The 26,743-nt window shown below is 54.7% G+C and overlaps 2 protein-coding genes across 4 annotated transcripts in view; one reads left to right on the top strand and one right to left on the bottom strand.

Moving 5' to 3' along the window:
* The window catches only part of GNAO1 (G protein subunit alpha o1), a 180,789-nt gene extending 166,787 nt beyond the window's left edge, over nucleotides 1-14,002 (top strand). Inside the window, exons 7-9 of one of the 3 annotated variants that reach the window (XM_006053658.4) lie at nucleotides 8,485-8,638; nucleotides 11,492-11,707; nucleotides 12,666-14,002. In XM_006053658.4, the coding sequence (XP_006053720.1) occupies nucleotides 8,485-8,638; nucleotides 11,492-11,679 (342 nt within the window). In that variant the 3' untranslated portion in view covers nucleotides 11,680-11,707; nucleotides 12,666-14,002. Of the gene's footprint in view, nucleotides 1-1,127; nucleotides 8,639-11,491 lie in introns of those variants that run through there. The other 2 variants (XM_044931877.2, XM_006053659.4) reach the window with 2 other exon arrangements.
* A 2,309-nt stretch (nucleotides 14,003-16,311) lies between these two features.
* The window catches only part of AMFR (autocrine motility factor receptor), a 45,506-nt gene continuing 35,074 nt past the window's right edge, over nucleotides 16,312-26,743 (bottom strand). Inside the window, exons 11-14 of the mRNA XM_006053661.4 lie at nucleotides 23,648-23,782; nucleotides 21,515-21,598; nucleotides 18,824-19,008; nucleotides 16,312-17,938 (exon numbers count right to left, since the gene is read on the bottom strand). Coding sequence (XP_006053723.1) covers nucleotides 17,791-17,938; nucleotides 18,824-19,008; nucleotides 21,515-21,598; nucleotides 23,648-23,782 — 552 coding nt within the window. The 3' untranslated portion in view covers nucleotides 16,312-17,790. The remainder of the gene's footprint in view (nucleotides 17,939-18,823; nucleotides 19,009-21,514; nucleotides 21,599-23,647; nucleotides 23,783-26,743) is intronic.

Here is a 26,743-nt window from a genome sequence, read left to right as displayed (position 1 = left end):
GCTCACAGTCTCTCCCCTCCCTTGAGATTCGGCTGACAGCCCCCCGGGCCAGACCCCAGCAGCACACGGCCAGAGGCGGGCTGGGCTCAGCACCCTGTGCGCACACCAGTCGGCCTCTGTTTAGTCATATATGAATTGTGGAGGGTCCGTGCATCCTGCCCTAAGTGGCCAAGACTGTGGCCCACAGGGCAGCAAGAAGCAAGGGAGTCAGTCACCAAGGCCAGTTTGGGGCTGATGAGGTCCCAGGGACCCTCTCCCTCACCTCCAGCACAGATTTAGGAAAGAGCTGTGGTCTAGTAGGCCCTCCAGGCCAGGCCTGGTGGTCTGTGCCCCTATGCCGAGGGGCTAGGTATCCCCCATCCCCGCAGGTGTGCCCCTCCCGGGTTTCCGATCTGCACTGTGGCTCCAAACCCAGCCCCTTCCCTCCCTCCCTCCGTCCCTTGGTGGGTCTGGCAACCCTGCCTGGGCCTGTGGAGGCTTCAGGCAAAGCCAGGAGTCCCTTCTGTTCCTCCCTGAACAGCAGCTGCTCTCCTGAAACCCCACAGAGCAGTGTGGCAGCAAGTCGGGGGGCCAGACAGTTCTTCAGCCCTGGAAGGTGGACGTGACAAGGAGGCAGGAGGGGATGAGAGGAAAGAGGCCAGGGCAGCTCGCAGGTGCTGCTGAGCGTCCACCGGCTTGCCCAGCAGCGGCCAAGGGCATACCCATCTGCTCCGAGGAGTGGCCACTGGCAGAAGACAGCCTGCAGGGGCTGGCAGACTTCTGATCCCCTGTGAGCGCTGGTTCAGGCTTCTTTGGGCAGGACCCCCAGGAAGGAAGCCTGTTTGCGTCAGGAACCTGTAGGTGCATCTATAAAAGTTGAAACAGGAGTTCCCTGAAACAGCACCCGACCCTTAGTGCCGGTGAGGCCCAGTGAGGTCTGCGCTCTCGCTTCCTTCATTGTTTTTAAACTGGACATGAGCTGCGGACTTGATTTCATAACCCGCTGTTGATTGCGCTGAGCTGTTGTTAGGTTCCTCCTGCAAGGGAGTCACTAAGGGGCCCCTGGTGTCCACTCCCTGGCCTGTGGCCTGACTGGCACCCGGGTGGGGGCCTCGCCTCACCAGCTGCCGACCTGGTCTTTCCCGCAGGCCCCAACTCCTTCACAGAAGCCGTGGCTTATATCCAGGCCCAGTATGAGAGCAAGAACAAGTCCGCCCACAAGGAGATCTACACCCATGTCACCTGTGCCACCGACACCAACAACATCCAGTTTGTCTTTGATGCCGTGACGGACGTCATCATCGCCAAAAACCTTCGGGGCTGTGGCCTCTACTGAGCCCTGGCCTCACTGCCCAGCCGCCTGCCACCCTGCTGCCCCAGCCCACCTTGGAGCCCACGCTCCGCCACCTCCCAGCCCACTCTCTGCCCTTGACAAGGAAGCGCCAGCGGCTGGCACCAGGGGGGCTGGACAGGAAGCGCCCTCTGGCCACCCTGGCCCCAGACGCCAGAACACGTGGTAACGGGGCTGGTCGGGAGGCCGAGTGCCCACACCTGCCGCGATGGGCGACTCGCCAGCCTCTGCTTCGTCGCCGGGTCTTTTCCCTGGGGGACAGGGCTCTGGGGTCAAGGCCGCCGGAGTGGGTGTGTGCTCTGTGCGGTGATTCACGCTCGAAGTCTTGGGGTCTCCTCCTGTCATCTGAGGCTGTGCAGGGGTGGGGGCGGTGGGAGCCACTGCTCAGCTTTTTTTGGGGTCTTTCTGGTTGAGGGCAGCTCCGTCACCAAAAAGCCAGGGTGGGACCAGACCACCAGCTGTGTGTGGGTCTGGGGGTGCTCAGGCCTCAGCCACTGCCTCCCTCCTCCTCCCCTTGGATCTCTGCCCCCTGGACGCCAGCCCTTCCTTCTCTGGGCTCCCCAACACCCTCCTGGGGAACCGCCACCCCCGACTCTCGTAGGTCTGCAAATGCTCCTGAGACTGACTTCTTGCAGAGGTGTGTGGGGGGTGGTGGGAAGGTCGAGTCCCGCGGTGCCTGGACAGAGGTCGGTGGAGGAAGGCCGTGGGGAGGGGAGGCCCAGGGGAAGTGGCACTTGTGTTGACTGCCGTGGGGGCCTCACAGCCCGCCTTTGCAGACCGCAGGGTGGTTCCTCTACTTCTCCCCTCAGCCGGGTCTCGGGCAGCCACTCTGGGGTGTGAGCGGATATGCTTTTTTGTCTTGAATTCAGGGTGAATCCAGTGCAAACCTGCTGGGGCCCCAGGGGGCCTGGGGACTGGAGATCCTGGGGTGGAGGAGGCCCAGGAGAGGTGTGGACACGGCCGCTGTAGCCAGTGTCCCAGCCTCCTCCTGTCTTGGTGAAGAAATAGGAGAGTCTGTTCGCAGCCTTTGGGGTCCCGCCAGCTCAGGGGGCAGAGGAAAGCACGTGGACGGGCTCACCACACTGGAGTGCCCTGTGAGGGGTGTATCCTGGCCCACACACACACCCAGTCCCCTCCTCTGGACCAAGACCCCTTGGAGGAGCTTTGTTCCTGAGATACCTGAGCAGAAAAGGGTGGGGTGACTCCTCCTGCTGACTCAGGCCCTGGCTGGCCTGGGATGGTGAACACACCACCCCCTCTCTCCTGGGCGCCCCTCGCTGGCTGATGCTGCCAACCCACAGCCTGGCATACACCCCATGTGCTTGGGTGGTGGCTCTGTGCCTTGAATGATGGCTCTGCCTAGGGAGACATATGCGCCTATGGGAAGCGAGGGGCTCCCCCTCGAGGGGGCTCCAGCTCCTCCCTCCTCAGGCCCTCTGCTCCTCCAGACCCCACACGGGCTCTGCTCGGTCCCGGGTCAGGCAGGACCCCTGAACTCCCAGTGCAGCCCCCGACTGCCCTGCAGCCAGGAGCCCTGGGCTTCTTGTTTCCCACAGGCAGAGCTCTGGGTGGTGCATGGGAAAGCCAGGGCACCTGCCCTAGTGCCAAATGCCCGCAGGGGCGGCTGAGCCCGTCCCCCACCTGGCTCTCCGCTGCTGCCCCTGGTCTCATGGGAACTCGCCAAGCATCCAGGCCACAGGAGCCGCCCTGCCAGCCCAGGTCCGTTTCGGTCTTGTCTGCCTTGCTGTGTGCTGTGCCTTGTACCGGGTGCTGGGTCGTGGCAGAGATCAGGCCCCTGGAGCCAAATGCCTCCGTGTCCTGTGTGGGCAGCCCAGCCCTGTCAGGCCATCTTGCCCAGTGCTGAATACGTCGCTGTTATTTCCGGGCACCACCACCCTGGGTATGACCAACTGTGCCCCTCAGTCTGTCCTGTGACCCCCAGGCTCAAAAACAGCTGACAAGCCCCATCTTTAAGGCCGTCATCCTGGAGATGGTGGTCACCAGCTGTCCTTAGCAGCAGGCAGGTGGGAGGGCCCCAGACCCCAGCCCACCCTGCCTACAGCATTAGGAGGCTGGGGAGTGGGCTGCTTGGGGCCTTCCTACCCCTCTGTCCCCTGGGCGGCCTCCCCTGTCTCTACCCTTCTCAGCTTCTTGTGCTGTTCCTGCCCTCTGACCCCGGCCTGCCCAGGGGTCCCTGGCTGTCTAGTCACAGCCCCCACGGAGCAGGTGTCTAGGGGTGAAATTCCCTTCTGTCCACTGCGTCTCCCATCCGCATCGTTACAGGCAGCTCCACCCTGTGGAGGAGCAACTGAGGTGACGGATGAGTTTTGGCTCCGTCGTGGGTGTGGGGGTGCTGGGGGCGGTGTTACGAGTGACCAGACTGGGTCACCCCATGTGTGCCCCCCCAGAGGCCATGCTTCAGACCTCTGAGGGCCTCTAGTCATCAGGCCAAAGGGAACCTGATTCTGGGAGGGGCGCCCTCGCCGAGCCCGTGAAGGCTGCACCTGCCGTCTGGATTTGTGGGCAGCGTCTGTGTCCTGCGCCGATTACCCCAGAAAGAGCGGGCGCTTGGCCTTCCCACAGAGAGCAGGGAGAGGCCCCAAGGCGCTCTGGCCTGACTGGAGGAGGCAGTGCCTGAGGCCCTCAGATGGGCTCAGTGGAGCCTGTGAGGTCTGCCCTGAGGAGGGGGCAGGGGTTGCCCCAGCCCTGAGCAGACAGCACGGCTCGGGGCCTCTCACCGACAGCTCAGACAATACGGTTCTGGGGCCTCCTTCCATGGAGCACTAGAGGCCTAGCACCCTGGCCCCTGTCCTGTCTGGCTGCAGCAGAGCCTGGGGGCCCATGGCCACATGGGGGTAGGAGGCACAGCTCGGGCAGACAGCCACCCTGGTATCTGGTGACGGGATACCCTGGTATCTGGGCCTCCCAGCACCCCCCCACCATACCCAGCTCCACGCCCCAGTGACAGAAACTGGAGGCACCCTGCCCCCACAACGGTCCTCTGTGACTTCACAAGCGCCCTCCCTACCCGGAGCCCCCGCAGCAAGGCTGTCCTTAAACAGCCCTCCCCAGCGGGGAGGACCCAGGCATCACCTCACCCAGGCCCTTCCCTTCTGCTGGGGTGAGTCCTGCAAGGGGAGAGGTTATCCCCTGGCTTCACCCCTCCCTGCCCTGGGACAGTTTCTGCCTGGTGCATGATCCTGCCGGTTCTCCACTCTGGCCCACATCTCTCCTGGCCCCTCCCTCTTCTCTGGCCTGACCCAGGGCAGGCCAAGCACATGGCTCTTGGTGAATAAATCCACCGCAGTCCGGGCCCCAGCCTTTTCTCCAGACCAGGCAGTATCCTAACCCCGTCTCTGCGAGTAGGGCACACGGAGCCTCGGCAGGTGGCCCCTGCCCTTCCCTGAGCCTTCTGGATGCCTTCGGGCACAGCCTGGCAGTTCTCAGGAACTGAAGCCCGAGGCTCCGGCTCCAGGGCCACCAGAGATTCAACCTGGGGTGCCAGAGGCCAGCATCCCCCAGACAGTCCCCCCGATGTCAACCCACAGGCCTACAGAGAGAAGGGTCCAGCTGCCCACGGCAATGAGACCAGACAGGACAGCCAGGTCAGGACCAGGGTCTGTGAGTGCTGCCCCCGACTGCACCCCCTCCCCCGGAAAGGCGAGTCTCAGCCCTCTGGGCCGGGAGCAAAGTAAGGCCTTCCCCGGGGGGCTCCAGGCAGACCCCACCCCAACAGGTGAAGGCCCCTGTCAGGGGAGAGCCTGGCCTGGGCAGAAGCAGAGAAGGCCCACCCAGACCCCGTGCACCCAGACCACCAGCCTGAACACACGGCCCGTTCCCTGCAGAGCCAGTGGCTCACAGGCACCGCTCTCCTGTGGCCTGTCCTCTCATTGCCCCCCACACCCCTGCACCCCCATACCTGCCGCCTCCCCGAGCAGCCAGGCCCTTCACCTCCCTGTCTCCTCTGCCTCGGTCCCCCTGCATCCTCCCCTCCTGTGGCCGGCAGAGGTGGACCTGGGCACCCCCTTCCTTCCTTAGCAAACCTCCTGTCTTAGGTACAGTGGTCCCACCTCCCAGCCCCACTCCCACCCACCCCTTATTAACTGTAATTTTGTAAGAAGAGTGACTCTTTGGTTTAATAAATCTCTAGTCATTGTAATAATTTATTGGCTGCCGTAATGTATTTATTAGTCACCTACCATTAATAAAAAGTGCCAGCTTTTTCTAGTGTGAGTGTGGTGTGTTGTATCAGTGCCCAAGTTGCTTCCGCCGGGCACCCCCCTGCACATCCCGTGTCCTGGGGCTGGACTGTGGGCCACCCGGCAGAGGGCACAGTGGGACAGGGCAGGGGGATTCCAGGTGCCAGGGGGTGTGGTGAGAGCAGAGGCTGTCCTGTCCATCCAGAGGGCTTGACACCGGCCACTGGCCACACTCTGCTGGCGAGTGGGAGAGACAGGAAGGTGACGCTGAGCCGGGGTGGGTGCTGTCGCCTGGCTGTGACCCCTGGCTTCCTTCTCTTCTCTCAAATGTTGACATCTCTTCTGAACGTGTTCTGGCGTCCATGTTCTCTGGGCAAGCATGTACGGACAGGCAGGGCTCTTGGTTCCTTGGGAGTGGGTTCCAGTGTGTTCAGAGTGATGAGCAGTGAGGCCTGTGGGGTGAGGAGAGGGTCTCAGCGCCGGCGCCTCCCCTCCCCACCACCATCCCTGCATCTCCCTCCGTCCAGGCTCACTCCCCAGGTCTGACTGGGGAGCCTTACTGCCTGCGGGCCCCTCTCCTGCTCTGTACCGCTCGCTCCCTCGCTCGCTCGGAACCGGGACCTCTTCACGTGTGTGCACTTTCTCTCCGCGACTAGACTGTGTGCTGTCTGCAAGCAGGAGCCTGTGCTGGTCATTCCTGCAGCCCCACAGAGGGCTGCACACAGACCCCGCTGGTGTGAGCGGGAAGAGCGCCCGCTCTGCAGCCCCGGAGCGGGGAGAGGCCAAGCCTTAGCCGAGTGGGACTTGAAGCCGGGAGCTGGCCTGAAGCTGGTTCCTTTGGACCAATGCTTGGAGGCCTCCAGACCTTTCAGCCCAGCCCATGTGCCTTATGCTCCGAGTCCCCACTCTTAGCTCAGGTCTCCCTGGTGGCCTCTTCTGTTCCTGGGAGTGCCATGGGCATGTGTCCCCAACATGTCCCCCTGCCACGTCTATAGATCAAGTTGAGCTAGTTGGGCAGCGAGGTGGGACCTTGCCTCTGGCCGTGGGCTTCCAGCTTGTGATTGAGCAGCTGTAGGCTGAGGTGCTGCTGTGTGGTGGGGAGGCGTTTCCTGTTGAATCCTTGGCTTGGAGCGGCTCTGCTCTGCTTCCCTGGTGGTCCGGGGACCCTGGGTGTTCCCAGCCCTGGCCCCGCGCAGCATCCGCTTGACCTCCCAGGAAACCTCCGCCTGCCCCCTTCTGAACAGGCTCCACTGAAATGGCGCCAGGTGGAATATCACACGTTTTCTCCACTCGAGTGTGACTGTGCAGTGACCGACCGGCAGAAACCGGGTGGGGGATTGAGAATGAAATGGACTGGTTGAGGCCAGGAGGGTAGTAAGACCATAGGAGTCTGCTGGATTTGTGTGGTGGGTCCCAGAGGCTGCAGTAAAACCGTTGCCTAGGGGCCCCCTGAGGGGCAGCTGAGACCCGAGACTGCCCCCTCCACCAACTGGCTTTGGCTGTAAGAACAAGGGTTTGGTGCCAATACCCCTTCCAGGTCACCAGGATAACAACCCAGCCATGCAAGAGATGACCAAAGACACACAGGGCCGGCCGTTTATTCTGATCATTTATCCTGGAGCCCACAGGCTACTCACACTGGCCAGAGAGACCCATTGTGTTGCAGAAGCTGTGGTCTGGCCCAGAGTTGGGGGCATGTCTCTGTCCTTCCCAGTCCCAGCCCTGTCACCTCTGTGTCCCCTGAGGATTAATGGGGTTAAATGACACGAGGCAGGGAAGAGCTGGCAGAGTGGGACTTGGTGACAGGTGGTGGTCACTTCACATTCAAGCAGCCCACTCAGCTCCACTGCCTGCTCGTCTATCTCCGGGGATAACACCCAGGGACGCCCACACCACTGCTCTGCTCTCCGGTCATTTGCTTCAGTCGTCTTACTTCAGAGGGAGCATGCAGCCAGGAATTACTCCTGGGTTTGAGCTGCAGACCCACGGAGCTGGGCTTGCGGATCAGACAGGGATCCCCCTTCCCCTGGAGAAGTAGTTCACGAGCGAGCCACCTTCCCGTGCATAAATGGGTTAGTTCATAGAGAAGGGGCTGCCGAGAAACAGGTTAGAATAAGGCCGTCCTTGCCCAGGGCAGAAGGCTGTCCCCAGGGTCCTGCTTGATTGGGAGTGCACATCCTTTTGGTTCATTTGCTAAACAAACTCCTGTGTGCAAAGCAGTTCTGCACGGTTTTCAGCTCTCGTGACCCAACCTGTGGTTGAGTTTGACCCAGCCCGAGGGAGTGCAGCCATCCCCCAGGCATGCCTGCAGGCAGCCTGGGCAGTAGCATCTCCCCAGTCCCCGGAGGATGCTGGCAGGAACCTGGCGTGACCCGCAGACCACAGGAGGGGCCTAGAGCCCCTCTCCACTCCTGGAGGACACCCCCACCCACAGGTTAGGCCCAGCAGGAAAGGTGTGGACCGGAAGGCCAGAGCACAGATCTCACGCTCTTGTCCAGCAATCCCCCCAACACACACATGCCTGGAGACCACACACATGCACATACAAATACACGCATGCACACACACAGACCCACCTGGAGGCCACACATACATGCACACACAGATGCAGGGAGACCCTCTCGTGGCTTCGGACTCTGCAGAGGGGAGGGTTGGTCTCCCTGTCCACAGCCTCTCCCAGGGAGCCCTGGTTGGTTCCTAGTCCTCTCTCTGCCACCGGCCCCGAGACGGGGGTATGGGTTGCTCTGAACACTGGACAAGAAGCGCCGTGCTGTGCGGGACGCTCTACCTGTCAGCCTTCCAAGGAGCCGTGGGGGCCCAGCAGCCCCTCCTGAGCTGCCAGGTAGCCCCGATCCTCCCTTTCTTGCCTAACTGTCGTCTTCTCTTTCCCTGTCTCCCTGTCTGTCCCTTTCGCTGTCTGTCTGGCTCTCTCCCCCTCCCCGCCTGGGGCTGCAGAACCGCATGCACGAGTCTCTCATGCTCTTCGACTCCATCTGTAACAACAAGTTCTTCATCGATACCTCCATCATTCTCTTCCTCAACAAGAAAGATCTCTTTGGGGAGAAGATCAAGAAGTCGCCTCTGACCATCTGCTTTCCCGAGTACACAGGTGGGTGCCACGTGGGCCTGCCAGGGACCCACGTCCCCCGGGCATCTGGCAGGTGGGGCGGGGCTAGAAGAGGCGAGGGTGCCACCCTGGGCGTGGTGGGAAATGAACCCTCACGATGCATGCATGTTGAGACCAGTGACTTGGAGGGACATGGCAGGATCGGGAGGCCGGACCGCCCCCGATTCCCCCTCTGCTTTCGTCCTGGCCTCCCATCTCCCCAGCACCCCTTCTTAACTCCTGCCCTGGGCCTCTGCTGGGCCACACAGCCCATTTGCCTGCACTAGAGAGGGTGCACGTGTGCCTGAGGAGCAGGGCCTGGGCCGCCTCAGCCCTGTCCCCACCTCCACCAGCATCCCACCTACCCTCTCCTGCTCTCCCTCCATCCTGGGCTTTTCCCCAATCAAACCACCCCGACTCTACAGGCCTCCTCCCGCCCCGCCTGTCTGCCTCCCTTCCACGCCTTCTCGGGGGCTTTTCCTTCCCAGCTGGCTCCAGGGGAGTGTGTCACACACCCCCATGATAAGGCTGTCTCTGGCGGCTGATGGAGGCTGGCTGTGTAGGGTGGCCCAGCTCTGAGCTGCTGCTTAAAGGCTGGAGCAGCACTGATGGGAGGCCAGAGCCCAGCCTTTGTCACCCTGAGGACTGGCAAGCTTCTAGAGGCTCCTCGGGTGGCAGCAGAGGATGTGTCTCTGGGGGCTCAGTCGGGAACCCTCTCCCTGCCAGCCCCAGGGTGGAGGCTCAGCTCCCAGGGTGACGTGGGTCCTCAAATCCAGCCCGATTCCAGGAGCAGTGGATGCTGCCCCCAGCCCCCGCCAACCTCCTCCATTACTGGGGCGAGTCCGCCCTCACCCTTGGGTGTGGAGGAGGGTGCACTGTTCTGAGCACTGCCTGTCTCCCTGTGTGAACCTGCCGGCTACCCGCCCTCCGCAGGCTGTAGGGAGGCTGAAGCAGCCTCTGGAGCCAGACCACAACCTGGGGCAGGTTAATCTCCTGTGTGTGTCATCAGGGCCCCACAGTAGACAGAAACCCCCACCGCTTGGGGGGAGCGCGGGGAGGAATGGAGAGGATGGCACCCAGTGCCAGGCCTGCCCCACGCCTGCCGTCAGCACCTCAGTACCATCCAGAGGATGGACACCATGAATGGCGGGACTGGCTGTGTTTGAGGTGCCCTCTGCGGGCGGGGCGAGTCCAGGAGGGCACGGGGCGGGGCCAGGGTGGGGTGAGCCAGGCCTTAGCCCCTCTTGGCAGCCACCTCTCCCAGCCCCAGCGAGGACCTTCAGGACCACTTGGGTCTTCAGAAAGTTGTGGTCACTAGATGGGGCTCAGCAGGCCCTCTCAAGCCAGTGCCACCTCCGAGGGCTCTTCCTTGTCCCCAGGGACCTGGTGCCCCTGGAGCCCAATTCAGGACACGGCCCGAGGAGTGGTCAGGCTCATTGCCGGGTTGTGTGGGGCTCTGGGCGGGCCCAGGTGAAGTCAGTCTGACTCTGGGAAACACTTGAGTGCTTCAGGATCTCCAGAGGGATCCAGCTTGAGTTCGGAGAACATGACGGGTGACAGATGGTCAATGAGGTGGCCCCTGGGGGTGCCTAGGCCTGTGGGGACGAAACCAGCTGGTGTCGGGATATGTCTCGGGAGCTCTGAGGGATCGTTGGGCTGTGTAAGGGCACGGACTCAGTGGACGCTGAGAAGGGAGGAACGGGCACCCTCAGAGTCACTCCTGGGCACTTTTCACCTTGACGGGTGCCATCTTGGCCCCCTCTGCACGTGAGGGCCCTTGGTGGGGTCCTCCCTGGGGCTGTGTCTAGTCCCTGAGCTGCCCCCAACTTAATGCTTCACTGGTGGCCAGCCAGCGGTGGAGTTGAGGCTCTCTGCCCTGTGGGCTGTCTGGAGCTGGTCTCCGTCCTGACCCCCACCCAGGGGTGTCCCCACCCCTTAGCCCTGACCCCTCACATTTAATTATCTGGCTGCAGACACTTGCCAGCGCCCAAGCCGCAGATCCCCCTGTGACTCACTGGAGACTAGAGCAGCTGAAGGCGGGTGGAGGAGGTGTAGCCGCCCACCCTTAACGTCAGACTGTATCCTTTCCATGCTGGCCAGCTCCTAGGGGCACTGAAGAAAATGGGGCAACTATACTTGGACAGGCTTTTAGGCAGTTCTGGGTTGGTCCATGTTTTTTTTTTAACATTGATAGAAAACTACAGAATAGAGACATGGGGCTTGGGTTGCAGCTCGTGGGCAAACTGCCCTTACGTCATCCAGATACCCCCACCAGACCCTGGCCAGGACTTCCAAGGAATTGGGAGGCCAGTGGGGCCCCAGTTAGTATTATAACACCACCAGCCCTTCAAACTTCCCACCTGGGAATGGAGGGTACCCATGCCCCCGTCCTGATCACTCACTTTAAACATGGGGACTGCTTAAAGACAGTCCCTGCCCTACCGGTGGAGGAAGCATTGAGGAAAGTGTAGGCATGGCGCCCTGCACGCCCAGAGCCCCCACCCCACCCAGAACAGCTGCAGCAGGAGCAGCAGGACTGGTTTGGACCTGGGCTGAGTGCTGTGAAGGGCAGACCCACAGGCCTCAGGGTGCTCCTCTAGAGGGCGGAGGGCTAGCCTGTGGCCACTGTCTGCCCAGGGCCCGTGGGGGGACCGCTTGTGAACACAGAGGGAAAGACCTGGGAAAGCCAGGCAATCGCTCAGCTGTGTGTGGTTTTTAACGTGAGCTGCGACTCTGCCTTGGAGGAGGGCCCCAGGCAGCCTCCTGGAGAAGGTCACGGCTGAGTCTCCAGCCCACCCACCCCCAAGCCCGCTCTCACCAGGCCCTCCCCCCACCCCCTGCTGTGTCTCCTTACAGGCTCCAACACCTATGAAGATGCCGCCGCCTACATCCAAGCACAATTTGAAAGCAAAAACCGCTCACCCAACAAAGAAATTTATTGTCACATGACTTGTGCCACAGACACGAATAATATCCAGGTGGTATTCGACGCCGTCACCGACATCATCATTGCCAACAACCTCCGGGGCTGCGGCTTGTACTGACCTCTTGTCCTGTATAGCAACCTATTTGGTAATGATTCCAGCACTCACAGAAAAGCTTGCACACATACACACACACCCCACCCCTCCCCACTAACAAATGCAAGTTGGTAAACAAATTCTAAAAAGGCATAACAAACCTTATATATATAGACAAATATATATTAAAGTTTTTTTAGTCTGTACTAGAAAGAGCTTCAGACAGAACTGACCACCATTCCATTGCTCATCAATTTCCTGGGACAGCACCTGAGCGTGCACTTAGGCGAGTACACACACACAGACACGCACTGCGATACAAGTCCTGATTTGGGAGTCCGTCCTTTTAAGAACAGCCACATGCTTTCACACTCTGAGACCCACCCATTTCTGTGAGCAGGGGGAGGGCAAGGAAAGCCCTGGCCTCAGTCCAGCCTTTTCTCTGCTTCCACCTGCTCAGGCTGTGTGCTCTTGGTTCTGTCCTGCACTTGTGTGAATTCCAAAACTGTTTTTTTAAAAAATGGCCCGCACCCCAAATGTCTCCCTGCCCCATACTTTGCAACAAGAGAAAACTTTAGGATGCTTCTCTTTTGGGTGGCGGAGGTTGTTAACTTCAGGAATTTAGAAGAATCATTGCTCCGATCAATCCACTGTCTCCTGAGTTTTCTTTATTCATGTTAACAAGGCAAGAGTCAGAGAAAAGGGAGACTTGGTCTGCTTCCCACATGCAGCTGAGCGGAGGGGCCGTCACAGCACAGGGTCAGCTGCGGAGCTGAAGCAGCTTCTCAGGCTCCCCCTCCAAGAGGGCTGGGGCAGGGTCCCTGGGCTGAGCCTCCCAGGGGGGCCTGGGCAAGGCTTCCCTTGGGTTCCGGATCCCCTGCAATGCTGCCCCATCCTGCACCCACCCCCACGTCATTAAACACGCTGGAGGGTTTTTCGGTCGGTCGGTTGGTTGGTGTTCTAAATCAAGGAAAATGGTCCGACTGGACCCCTTGTCTCTCTCTCTACAGACTGCTTCACGGACTCTTTGCTGTTGACGATCTCCTGGTAGCATGACCTTTTGGCCTTTGTTAAGACACACAGCCTTTCTGTATCAAGCCCCCTGTCTAACCTACGACCCAGAGTGACTGACGGCTGTGTACTTCTCTAGAATGCTGTAGAATCCGGCTTTAGTTTGAGTCTTTACATTTAGAATTTGAAAGGAAAGGAAGAACATTTCTCACGTGCTTTGTAGTGTTAAAAAAAAAAAAGAGGATAAAGGAAAACTCACCATCTCATCCATCTTTTTTTTTTTCCTTTGTGAAATAAACACATGCCTGCAGCCTTGCCCACCCCACCCACCTGCAGAGGTGCCGCCTGTCCACACCTGGGCGCTGGTTCCCGGGCGTGTGCTCAGGCCCTGCTTTCCCAGTGCAGCCTCCACGCCCACAGCTCCCCGCTGCCCAGCCCCGAGCCACTCAGACCACATGCTCACTCGGGGTCTGTACAGATAAAGCACAGCTCTCACTGGCCAGTAGCCGCCCCCAAAGGAGACAGAACATATACATAAATAGAGCCCAGTAGAAAACAGTTTTCCCCTCACTCCCTTCCTACAGAGTCCCTTTATCATTTTTTAGTTTTAGTTGTTTTAGGTTTTGGTTTTCTTTTTGTCCTGATGAGCACTATGCATTACACACCAGATCAGCTGTCGTAGTCTTTGGGAACCGGGTTGTGGTTTTTCCTGCTGACATGTTCGCTTCTCTGTCTCTCAGATGGATGCTCCGTGTGTGTGTGTGTGTGTGTGTGTGTGTGTGTGTGTGTGTGTGCGCACGCGCGCGCACGTGCGCACACCCCTCCACCTTTTCCTTTGTTTCAGTGACCTGTGTTCGCTCTTTCTCATGTGGGGATGTTTGTGCTGCAGATAAAAAACAAAAATTTTTAAATACCACAAGATGGAAAAAAACACAAAAAAAATTAAAAAAAAAAAAGATGGAATGTAATGTTTACATGAAAGCCACAGTTCTCATGATCAGTCCAATGTCATTTCTACTTTGACTAGTATCCAAACCCCAAACCTCTTCACGGTTCACTTTTAAGACAATATTTGCTGAAGAAGACCAGTCACAGCCATTTCAGATAAAGAGGCAAAAAGACAAAACACAAAAAATTTAAAATGCAGAAAAAAAAAAAAAAAAAACTTGGAAAAAAAAAAAAAAGGAAAAAAAAGAAAAAAAAAAGCCCACGGGTCTTTCTAAGCCTTTCTATTCCCAATCGGTGAGGTTTCTGTGATATCTTACACACTGCCAGTCTACTTCTCTGACTAATGGAAAATTCATGTGTAGCTCAATAAAGAGAATGTTTGTCTGTATTCCTGAGTCTCACCCTCGGGCTTCATTCTGACAGGAAAGGGAAGGAGGGACTTGACTGGGAGGCTGGCGCGTAGGGTTGTGAGTGCCAGATTAAGTACCCTTCATCCTGGACCTTCCCCACGCCTGTGCCAGTGTTGCCATCAAGGGGGAACCGGCTGAGCGCAGCTACCTGGGAGCAGGGCAGGTAGAGGAATGGGCCACTCGAGCCTTCAGTGCCCCCTTCCTCCTGATCCAGCACCCCCTCATTGGAAGGGCAGGTAATCCCAAGTCTCCTAATATGTGATCCTGTACCCCGGGGCTCCACCACAGCATAATGGGTGGTCCCAAGGATGAGGCCAAACTGCCCCAGCCCTCTGCACCCAAAGGGTCATCACACTCAGTCGGACGTCTTGAAAAGCCTCCCCTGTTGTACCTGGATGCCAGCAGTCCCCAGCAGGCCTAACACACGGGATGACTGAGACCAGCACAGCCTGGCGCACGGAGTCGGTTCTCGATTCCTCTGGGTTGCCACGTTTCTGCTGCAATTAAACTGCAAGTCAGTTGAGGCTGGGACCTGGAGGGAACACAGCTCAGCAAAATCCTTGTGTCATGTCCTTGGCTCACTTAGTAGCCAAGCAGTCAAGCGCTCCACCCAGGAGATGGCAGGGGCTAGGTGAGGTCAGTTAAGCAGAATCCTCCACACACCAGCAGCCCAGGAAGGCCTCTCCCTGGCACTGCCAGTGGCCTTTTAAATCTGGTGAGGATGGAGGGTAGGGGCTGATACTGACTGCTGCAGAGATCGTGGAGTAATGAGGCTAGTCCCCTTCTGTTACAAAGAATGGATCCAGGAGCTCCTGAGCCAGGACAAGCCTGCTGGTGAGCCAGCCAGGCCCGGCCCTCCCCCAGGGCTTTTCCCACCAGCTTCCCTCAACACAACTTATCTGCAGAAGGAGGCGCACCATCTCAGTTGATGGGAACCCTGCGCTCTCAGGACTTGACTGAGAAGCTTGACTTCAGGACACTGGTCTGGGGGGGTGGGGGGTGAGTTACAGATGAAAGGCTGAAGGATACCATGATTTCTACACGTGGCATCACCTGAATTTCTCAAAAAAGGAGCCATAGGGTAACAGGGTCCTTGCCCAATTTGCTTGTGAATTCTGTAGCTAAAAACAACAGACGTTTTTTTGCCCTTACTTAAAATGGAATCCAGAAGCATTTTGCTATGAAAGCGTGCAGGGAAAGACCAATTCAATTATTAGAACAAGACATGTGGGGGTGGAGCCTATGCGTCATGGTTTCCAGATGCTCCCCAAGTGACTCTAATGTGCAGTCAGGTTCAGAACCACTCCTAAGAAAAAGAAGGGGTGAGGAGACGGGAGATGAAGGTGTCCAGAGGCAGGCAGGCTGAATTGTCCCTTGACCTAGCTGGGCAGCAGGGCCAGGGCTCCTTGTGCATGCGAGGCCCTGCTCCACAGAGCTCTCAGCTTTACCAGAGAGGACCAAATCTGCTGGCCAAAGATCAAAGAGCACACGTCTACCCAGCTCAAGTGGGAAGCCAGGTCCATGCGGCCACCTGCACACCCAGAATTCACATCAACAGAACTAAAATATCCACGAAGATCATGGATCTCTATGGTACATCAAAGCCTCAAAATTAGAGGGGGAAAAAACCAAACTGGGAACCCAAGATGTCAAAAGGGTCAAAAGAAAATGAAGGGAGTGAGGGAGACCACTTCCAGAAGAGCCCAGAGAGGGCAAGGGCACCTCCACCACCATTCACAGAGCACCCAAACGCCCTCTGCTTACAAACCTGAACCAGCTGCCTGGCCTCCACAGCGAGCATGCTGGAGAAGCTGGCACAGCCAAGGGGCTGGGGGCGGGGGGCCACCCCATGGAACTGGGGGGCTGGCCTAGCATCCTGCCCTTGCCTTTAGTCTGTCCCAGATATCCCCAAGAAGTGACAGAAGCCAAGAGACAGTAAGTGCACAGAATCCTTTCCTATGCAGGTATAAAATCTCAGGGTGAATTTAGGACTTCTCTTTTGGGCTCGTTTTAGAGGCATGTCTCTCCTGTGATCACTGTCATGCTGTTGTATTCCATTGTCTCAGGACCCTCTAAAATTGACTCCAAAACATTCCCTTTTCACACATCTGAAACATAAGAACACTTGGAACTGGTGTCATCTTTAAAGGTGCACATCACACACACACAAAATTATAAAGAAAATCCCAGCAACCAAAACAGAACACACGAAATCAAAACACGACCTAATTTCTGCTCTTCTGAAGAAAACTGCCTGAGCACCAAGCCACACACAACACCACACTAGGACAGTTTGCTTTTTATTATTATTATTGTTGTTTTACAGTAAAAACAAATAGCTATGCTCTCAGCAAAACAAATTTAAAAAGAAAAAAAAAATCACAGAAATTTACTAACAGCATTTTAAGATAAGGCTTTTGAAAGATTTATTGAAATAAATTATCTCAGCCTAAACACGTACTCATTGCTCTATTTTCAGTTACTTCTCAACATCCTAAAAACTTTGTTATGTAAAATACATTTAACTTTGCCAATTTTAGGTAATACTGGATTCTTCCCAAAAGGACTACCATAAAACTATGCTTTCAAACATTAAAAAAAAAAAAAAAACCTTAATCCAGTAGGACATAAAACTGAACTGTGTAAGCTATGATTGCGTGTTTCAAACCCTTCAAGTGGAATTTGTCAAGGATTTGAAAAAGTTCAGATTTGGGTCTGCTCCAAGGCAGGTGGACGCAACACCTTACCTTTTAACCAACACAGTTACGAAAATGAAGGGCTCCACGGAAGAAAGATACAAAAGGTATCATTTATTTCTTCAATGAAGCCCTCCAAGAAGTACTCGCCCATCCCCAAAGACCAAACCCACAGCCTTTGGCATTGCCTAATTGACTTCACCAAGGAATTAAAACCATGAACCAAAGCTTGCTGCTTAACCCTGTCAGTGCTGACCTTCCCCATGTCTGGGGGCAGGTGGGCAGGGGACAATGAAGTACAGAGAGGAGAGGATGGACACGCAGGGCATACTCATAGATGGAGGAGCACCAGCATTAACTGAAGTAAAGCCAGCTCTGGACAGGGCTCGGAAAGTCCTGGATGTCCTGGGACACAACTGTCACCCCATCACGCCACATCCCTGGGCTTTCCCCTGCTCTGCTCCAGGTATCGAACCAAACACGGTTTTTCCATGATGCCCCGCCGGCCCAGGGGTCCAGAAGCCCGTAGCTCTGGCCTCACTCTGACATTCTGAATGCCTCCTCACTAAGAACAGCAGCTGGACAGCAGAAATTCCCCAGTGGTGTGGAGTCAGGCTCTGGCTGTCCATCTGCATGCTGCTTTGTATGGATCCCCCTGCCTCCAACCCCATCTGCTGCACGCACACTTCCTGCCACATTTGGAGCTAAAGACACCGGCATCTGTTATGACTTCTGCATAAGGCAGTCATGGATGTTGCCTGCTTCAGGTCTTTGGTTGCCCACTTCCTCTTGATCCTCCCCACCCCTCCAAAGTCCAGTCAATGCAGAAGAGATCATGCCTAGAGTTAAAATGTGCAGTGTTTCTAAGGGAAGAGAAATGTCACATAGAAAGTATTACAAAAAAGGATTAAATCTGTCAGCTGTCCAAACACTATTAAGACCACATGCTTTATACAGCGGTGATGCAGTCAAGCCCGCTTCTTCACACAGCGGGCACAACTGGGGACAGGCCTCTTCAGCAGGCCGGGCACGCGGCTCGGGCGGAGGCAGCCGAGGAAGGCAAGGCAGCGCTAGGAGGCCTGCTGCTTCTGAAGTCTCCGCTCGGCCGCAGCGGCCAGCATCCTTCGACGCAGGGTCACGGGGTCAGAGGTTGTCCCTTCTGAGGGCAGGCAGCTCTCTGAGGCCGAGTCATCTTCAGAGCTTCTGTTCAAGAAACGCCTACCAAAAACCAAAGGTGCACGTGAGGGACCCAGGGAGCTCTGGAAGGCAGGCACACAAAACCACACAACATGCTTCCGTAATTCCCCCTTCCCCATCAGGCCACGAAGCTGCCACTCAGCACCACCCGTAAACAAGACACCCCACCCTGAATGGAGGGGCAGAAGGTCTCTGCCGTGGAGGCTGCTCAGCCCCTCCCTCTCCTCCGCCCCCCCACCGCCCCCCCAACTAACACACACAGCGTGAAGTCCCTACTCACCAGGCTGGCGCTGGGCACCAAACCCACCCACGGGAACAAAATCCCAGCCCTGTCACCAAATGTTTAACTACCAAGTGCCTGCCAAGTCAAGAGAACACTCTCCCTCTGGCTGCCCCCACCCGGGGCTGGGCCTTGCAGGGATGTGGCCGGTGCTCCGAGGCTGGCCATGCACAGAGTGGCCAAGACGGAGGACTCAGGAGCTGGGCACCAGGCTGGCATGAGGCCCTCGAGGCCTTGGTTTCTTCAGCTTCAAGTCTGTTTAATGGGGATAATCACCATGCTCCCTCTTAGAATTAAGAGGATGAGAAAGTAGCTAACATACAGGGTCTAGACCACGCTGGCACAGAAGTGCTAACCATGGGAGTGTAGGTGAAAGTGCCCACCAGGGACGCTGGCAGCGCTGGCCAGAGGCTATCAGGTGGCCCAGTATTACCAGATCCTCTGGCTGCTGCAGTGCCCATCGGGGACGCTGGCAGCACTGGCAAGAGGTTACCGGGTGGCCCAGTATTACCAGATCCTCTGGCTTTTCCACAGAGACTTGAAATTGGAAACTGTAGGTGACAGGCGCTAGCTCTCCAAACCCGGCATCTATGGCCAGGGCTTTCAGGCCCCGGGACTCCGCTCACCTCCGCGCCTGCTGCAGCAGGTCATCCTTGCGTTGCACCAGCATGCGCTGCCTCTCGTCTGCCGACTTGGAGAAGCGGCTGCCCCGGGCCTCAAAGTCCTCCCCCTCACTGGGCTCCGCCTCCAGCTCGCCGAAGTCCAGTGCCTCCTCCAGCCGAGGACTGAGGTCCAGCGGCACCCGCTCGGTCTGGACACAGGAAGCAAGGCGTTGCCATGAGCAGTCCAGTTCCCCACCTGACTGGAGCCCCTCGTGATGCTCTTCTAGACCCCAAAGGAGACAGGCTGCCAGGCAGGGACCGACAAACACATGTCAGCAGACATGGGTTCCTGATGGGCAGGGCCTGACTCACCATGGCATGTTTAACATTGGGGAGTAAGTGAAAGATTACTAGATGGAAAACAGAAGCACCTTGAAACTGTACTCTCGGAAGACACACAAGTTAACGACTAATTTGTTCTGGGAATTTTCTGTTCACCACTACTTACAGCTTTAAAATTTCAACAAGTCTTACCACATGAACTGCACAAATTTTATACCCTCATTTGATTCTGAGAACAGCTAGGCAGATAAGAAGGGTAAATTCTTAGTATCTTTTTTAAAACAGACATGAGATACTGTGCTTGAGTCACAGGATGTGATAATGGGGCTCTCCATTATAGCTGCAGCTGTGAAGGTCAGGCGGTGTCCAAGGCCCTCCACAGGCTCAGTTAGGGGCCGTCTATGTTGCTCGTGCTTCCAGACCCAGGATGGCCAGCATCAGCCCAAGGCAAAGACAGAGTTGAGGAGCAAGCAGCTGAAAGGCCTATTTTTAAGAGTTTCGGGTGGGAGCGCTTCTCCAGCTTCTCAGATAAGCAAGGGAGGAACTTCAAGAGAATCCTGGGGCCTGACTTACATGCCCTAGACGTTGGGGGACGTGGGGGCCGGTGATGACTAACACACACCTGAGAAGCCTAACAGGAAGAAACTGGTTTGTAGCAGATTTTAAAAAGGCTTTGATGGGAGCAACTTTAAGGTACGTCAACCGCAAGGCACCACTGTGTGTGCTCTGGGGAGGAGACATGGATCCTACGGGAGGATCCAGCCCAAGGCTGCTGAAAGACTGCCCAAGAGGACCACTGGAAGGGGTGAGGGGGCCCCATGAAGTAAGGGCTGGCTGTTGAAAGACAGTCCAAGTTCAAAGGAAGAATACTCAAGGTTTCTGGTGCTAGACAGGACAGAAAGATCTCTAAAATAACAGCTGTAACACACCCATCCACCCACCCTGGGGTCACATGGCCCATCCTAACCCTCTCCCCTCCTGAGTCTGATCCTAGAGGAGTTGGGAAGAAGAGCCGATGAGTGGAGGTGGAGGCAGAGATGGAAGGAAGGGCATGGAAGCCCACCCGCAGGCCCCCACAGGCCTCCAAGCCTGACCCATGCAGGCCTGAGCTTGGGCAGAGGGAAGGCCTCGAATTAATGGGCAGAGCTGATCAGCTAACTGGGCTAAATCGAGGTGTTATGACTGTCTGTTTTCCAAGAACTTATTATTTCCTGAGAACAGCCAAAAGTGTTATATAGCAAGCTTCTTTGTGAAACAAGTACTTTCCTTTCACTACATGAAAAAAAAAAAAGTCAGAAACCTTCAGGCTCGCTCTGAAAAGAAAGTTGGGAAATCAAGACAAATTGAATGTGCTGTACCCACCCACAAGGCCACCCAGTAAGCCCAGCATCTAAATCAGAGCTAAGCCAGCTACAAAACCTGGAAAAGCAATGATCCCCTTCTTCAGAAGCCAGACACTATTTTACAAACACTGCACAACCCAGCTACAGATTTGGACATGAACATTTTAACTCAGCAACAGATCTGAAGAAGTCTTAGGAGTTTTTAGTGTTTCTTGTTTGTAGGGAAAGACACATGAGGTGAAAGCGGCTGCTTCCAGAGCCCTGACTCCCACTGGAGGGAAGGCGGTGCTGTCCTCAGACCTCTTCCCTGTGTGGGGAGCCCCACATATCTCACACACACAAGGAAATGCAAAGACAGGGTTGCTTGGGGATTTTCAGTCCCTTAAGAAAGTTTCCAGCATGTATGGTCATCGATAAGCAAATGAGAATTACAGAAAACCAATGTGAACTGGCACCCCCAGGCTGTGCGGTGAAGAGCTCGGGGTGGAGGTACCTCTGCCCTGCACCCCGGACAAGGGAGCTGTTTTCGGTTGGGGGCACTCACCCCAGATCACCCAGAGTGGTTATCTAGACAGATTTGGTTCCTAAGATAACCATGCTTCCCCCCATCCCGGGGGGTCTCCTGTTTGTGAAATGTGTGGAAGTTCCTGCAAATGCTGAGCTCAACAAGAGAGGTGTAGGGGAGAATAACCTGATGACCTCGGCTCTGGAGAGTGGGGCCTGCGTGGTCACCCCAAGTCCTGGGCCCAGCCCCCCACACCCTTCCTAGTGCTATACTCAGGTTCATGGTGGCAGGCCCGGCCAGGAGAGCACGGCCCCTTTCTCCTCCAGGTCCTGAGGACGGTCCCCAGGGATTGGGCTTCCGGCCACACCCGGGCACAGTGAGGTTTGTTAGCCTCACATGCTGAGACAGGACTGGCACACGGCCTGCTCACTACTCGAGCGCTGTCACACCAACATCAGAGGTGGACGAAGCCCACCGCCAGGTGCCCACCCCACTCCTCCACGCTCTCTAGGCCACAGGCCTTACCTGAACAGAGGCTTCTCCGTCCTCCTGCTCGCCATTTGGCCTTTCCACGGGGCTGTTCAATGCGGGCCTGATGCTCTCTGACCGCTGAAAGAGAGACAGCAGCACAGACAATGCAGAGCCGCTCTGAACTCAAGGAACAGGTACAGGTGGGGCTGGGGGTGGCGGGGAGGGGCTACAGCCCCAGCAGGCTGAGTTCAACCAATCCCCGGCATCCAAGACATGAGAATGCTGGATTAATGACCCGACAAAGGAGTCCGAGGCCTAAGTCCGAGAGTTATCAGTATTTAATTTCCCTTTCAGTAATAGTAACTGCACGACAACAGCAAACGCAACAGCAGGACAGACAGGACACTGGAAAAGCCCTGCACGGTCATCTCATCCACCTCGACGTCCTACCAACCAGGCTGAGACCCTGGCCGACACAGCAGACACCTCGGGACCCTGCAGGCCTGTCCCCTCGGTGCCGGCTGGCTGGCTTCTGTATTTCATCGCCCAAGGACTCACTCTGGCTGTGTGAGGGAACTCTGCGCTCCTCAGAGGAAGCCCTCTGCCGACAACTGATGGGAACTGGTGTATAAACACCCCGGTTCCTCTTCCCTCAGGAGGCACGTGAATTCTGCACTGGATCCCAGAAGCCTCCAGTGGCCCCAAGCTCTAGACACCCTCGATGCTGACCTGCTGGACAACAAGTCCTTAACCCGCCTCACAGTCCCACCTGCTGCCTGTGTTTCCTAGACTCCTTCCCACGGTTCCCAGAAAATGTTAGTCACTCAGTCATGTCCAACTTTACGATCCCATGGACTACAGTCCGCCAGGCTCCTATGTCTATGGAGTTCTCCAGGCAAGAATACTGGAGTGGGTAGCCATTGCCTTCCCCAGGGGATCTTCTCAACCCAGGGACTGAACCCAGGTCCCCTGCATTGCAGGCAGATTCTTCACCATCTGAGCCACCAGGGAAGTACTGCATGGTTCCCAGAACACTTCTCAAATTAACTACTGGCATCCAAAGCCTTCTCAGAGTCTGCTTCCAGAGCCACAGCCAGTTCCTACAGGTAAGGAACACAGAGCCACCTCTAATACCTCAACCCCTTCGACTACCAATTCCAGGCTTATTCCCTCTTCAAAGATTCTCACATTTTAAGATTTTTACTAACAGATTTCCATGTTTTGGTATATAAAAACTGAGTAATTTTCTGGTATATGATAGCCTGCATGTGGCTCAACCACTTAGTCAGGTCTGACTCTTTGTGACCCCATGGACTGTAGCCCGCCAGGCTCCTCTGGCCATGGGATTCTCTAGGCAAGAATAATGGAGTGGGTTGCTGTTTCCTCCTCCAGGGGATCTTCCTGACCCAGGGATCCAACCCACATCTCCTGCATTGGCAGGTGGATTCTTTACCACTGCGCCACTTGGGAAGCTCTTATGATACTCTAATCACATATTCATTCCTTGGTCCTGCTGGAAAGCTTGTCTATAAAATGTCAATACTTCTTGTACCCATCAAAGAGGTTTTATGATGGGCCAGGAGACAGGACCTTTTTTTAAAAAGTCAAAACTACAAGCCTCACACAGAGAGGAACTATACCCAGTGGAAAGCCACACTGATGTGCAAAGCCAGCTGAGGACAAAGGGTGCTGTCGCCCACGGCCAGGGTTGACAAACCGCAGCCTATAGGACAAGTTACTCCAGCGGTTTCTGTAAATAAAGTTTTACTGGAACACAGTCACGTACATTCATTTCCATATTGTCCATGGCTACTTCAGCACTGCAGCATGGAATTAAGAAGTTACAAAAGATAATGCATGGCTTGCAAGGCCTAAAATACTTCAATCTGCTAGAAAAAGACTGCCAATCCTTGTCGAAAAGTGAACTGATACTATGACTGGTGAGGGCAAACTGGTTTGGGGTATACATTTGCATAAAAAATCAGCCAAATGTTTGTGTCCTTGTCTTCAGCCAAGCCTCCTGGATGAGTCTGTTCTCAATCATAATTTGGAAAGTTAGGGAATTTACAGAAATCCTTCATCAAGTCGTAAATGATACTCAGCTGTTAAGTAACTAAAAAGTTAATTTAGAAGATTAAACCTTGGTGAGGACAGAATTCACTTGTCATGCCTGAACCCTCAGTTTACCTGGGTGGGAAAAGGTACTTGAATCCGTCCTTCCAGAATGTTGTCTGTTGTTATTTCAACCGAGCGTGTCAGCTGGAGGTCTTGTAGTACCAGGTGGTATGGCACCTGGGGAAACATCTCTTGAATCTGATGAGCCTGCAGGGAAACAAAGAGGCCACAGAAGCGGTCACTCTCAACAGTTACTCCCTGAGGTCACGGGGTGAGGCAGGCTCTGGGCAATGAACCCGGTGACCTGCCGTGAAAACACAAGGACGGGGGCCACTGCCATGCTGCAGATCACCCTCACACTTAGGACTCCTCCAGAAGGCCAAACAGAAAAGTTGGTGACGGCATCAACTCCAAATAAAAAAAGCACAGAAATACGACCCTGAGGCAGACTGAATTAGAATATTCTAGCTTTAGAAAGTGTTCATTTTATTCAATCCTGGGTTTTGGCACCAAAAAAAAAAAAAAAAAAACCTCAGTAACAGGATACAAACATATTCTCCTTAAAGTTATACATTCCTAGAAGGAACAACAGCTGAAATTTGAATGTGTTATGTGAAAGATGTCCCACTCGAAAGGCTATGGCTATGTGCTGTAAAACGGGGACAGTGTTAGTTGCTCAGTCGTGTCCGACTCTTTGCGACCCCACAGACTCTAGCCTGTCAGGCTCCTCTTTTCCTGGGATTCTCCAGGCAAGAATACTGGAATGAGTTGCCATTCCCTTCTCCAAGGGAATCTTCCCAACCCAGGGATCGAACCTGGGTCTCCCACATTGCAGGCAGATTCTTTACTACAATCTAAGGATTCCATTTCTATGACATTCCAGAATAAGCAAAATTATAAGGGTAGAAAACGTATAGGTGGTTCCGAGAGGCTGGGGGTGGAAGCAGAAGTGATTACAAAGGGGCGCAATGGAATCTGAGGGGAGGGGGAATGGAGCTGCCCTGCATTTTGCTTATGGTGCTGTTACACCACTGAATGGGTCTGACGCAACTCACAGAGATGGTTACTAAAAACTCTGAACTTACCGTACGGGAGTTACACTTTGGCCAGCGGGGGCGGCGGGGGTGGGGAGGGGGTGAGGTGCGGCTAAGATTCTAAAGAATATAATTGCTAATACTGCTCCAGAGCTGCACTCTAGAAATGTCACAGAGGCCATCAGGGCTCTAGGTGGCCACATGTACAGAGGGGAGCAGGTGGAGATCTCGCACGCCACCATCTGGACTTTCATTTGAGCAGCTCCACATTTTTTTCTCATGCATGTATATTTATTTTACAAATACTTATATTCAGGGTTTTATATATGGAAAAAGTCCCAATGATCAAAAGAAAAAATGAGGAGGAAAAATATAACTGCTTCGGGGATACAAGAAAGTCTACTGTTGGGAGAGGACCATGTTGTTGTAACTGTAGAAAGAGGGGAAATGTGTCTTAACGTCAGACTGAGAGAGGAAAGACCAGGCTGAAACCTGCTTAAAGCTTTGCTTGGGTCACTGTTGGGGCAGAGACGGCAAGACGCATGTGTAGCACAGAAGGACCTGGTGCTCTGCTATCCTAGGATCCCTGTATTGTTTCTATGAACATGAGTTGATAATCTTTCAAAACCCAGGTCAAGTCAAAGCTAACTGGGCAACAGTCCACAACAACCTGGATAATCAAACAACATTCTTCTCTATTCATAAACAAGCTCCCCCTTCGTTTCCCAAATAAAGTAAATCCAAAGCATTTCTCCCAGAAAATGCAGCAAATGATACATTAGATCTTTATAAAAAATATATTGTGCCAGTAAATTAGTGTGCTAAAAATAGACTATTCCAATCCACTGTGGATGGGGAGGAAGAACACCAGGACCTGTCTGTTTAGAATTCTAAACACATCAACTCCAAGGTAATTCTCATTCCTGGGAGGTTTATGCGCCCATGGATTCTGACTTTTTTTAAGGGGGCAGGTAAGGTGATCAGCCTGAAGAGCTTCAACAGCTGACTGAGTCCAAAGTACCCAACGCAGAGCATCTGGGCGGCCACATTCCCAGGCCATCTGCCCTCACGACGTTACTCTCTCTCTTTCTCCGCTGATGACCTGGCTGAGTGCTTCACTGAGACAGCAGAAGCCAGCAGGAAGCCTGGTCTTTTGTAATGGTCAAAATAATATACAATCACCCATCTTAACCATTTTTAGGTGTACAGCAGTGTTACCTACACACACACTGCTATGCAAGACATCCCCAGAATACCTTCATCTTGGCAAAACCACAACTCTAACACCCATTTAATGGCAACTCCCCACTCCCCCTTCCCCAGGCAGCCATTCTACTTCCTGTTTCTAAGAGTCTGAGTAATTTAGATACCTCATGTGAGTGGAATCACACAGCATTTGTCTTTTTTGGTTATTAGCTGATTTCACTTAGCACAATATCCTCAAAGTTTTTTGGCTGGCTGAATCATACTCCCATTGTGTCAACAGACCATTTTCATAATCCATTTATTTCTTATGGACACGTAGGTTGCTTCTACCTAAATGGTTACTATGAGCCATGCCTTTTTAAAAAAAACTGTTTCTCAAAATGACATGCCTGCAGCCATGTCCATCTGTCCCCCAACCAAGGTGAATGAATGCCTCTCTCCTGGCTCTGGCGCCCAGCCCATCCTCCACCTCAAGAACTATGCCTTCAACTTAACTTTGTTCTGTACCATCAATCTCTCCCCGTCTAGTGATCACTCCTATTTGCAAACCAAGCATGCTTTAGAATATTTTTTAAAAGACTCTTGGGTACAGAAAAGAACTAAAAGCAGGGTCTCAAAGAGATATTTATTTGTACACCCATATTCGTAGTCCCATTACGATGACTAAAACATGGAAGTAACTCAAGTGTCCACTGACAGATGAATGGATAAGCCAAATGTAGTCTATCCATACAAGCGGATATTTATTCAACCTTAAGAAGGAAAGAAACTCTGACACATGCTACATCACAGCTGAACCTTGAGGACATAAAGCTTAGTAAAATAAGCCAGTCACACACACACAAAAAATTTATGATTCTGCTTAAATGAGGTCCCTAAAGTCAAATTCATAGAGAAAGAAAGGAGAATGGTGGTTGCCAGGGGCTAG

The sequence above is a fragment of the Bubalus bubalis genome, chromosome 18 (assembly GCF_019923935.1).
Source record: "Bubalus bubalis isolate 160015118507 breed Murrah chromosome 18, NDDB_SH_1, whole genome shotgun sequence".
Classification (NCBI taxonomy): domain Eukaryota; kingdom Metazoa; phylum Chordata; class Mammalia; order Artiodactyla; family Bovidae; genus Bubalus; species Bubalus bubalis.
The sequence above is the reverse complement of the archived record's forward strand: the minus strand, read 5'-3'. Positions and strand labels throughout refer to the sequence as shown.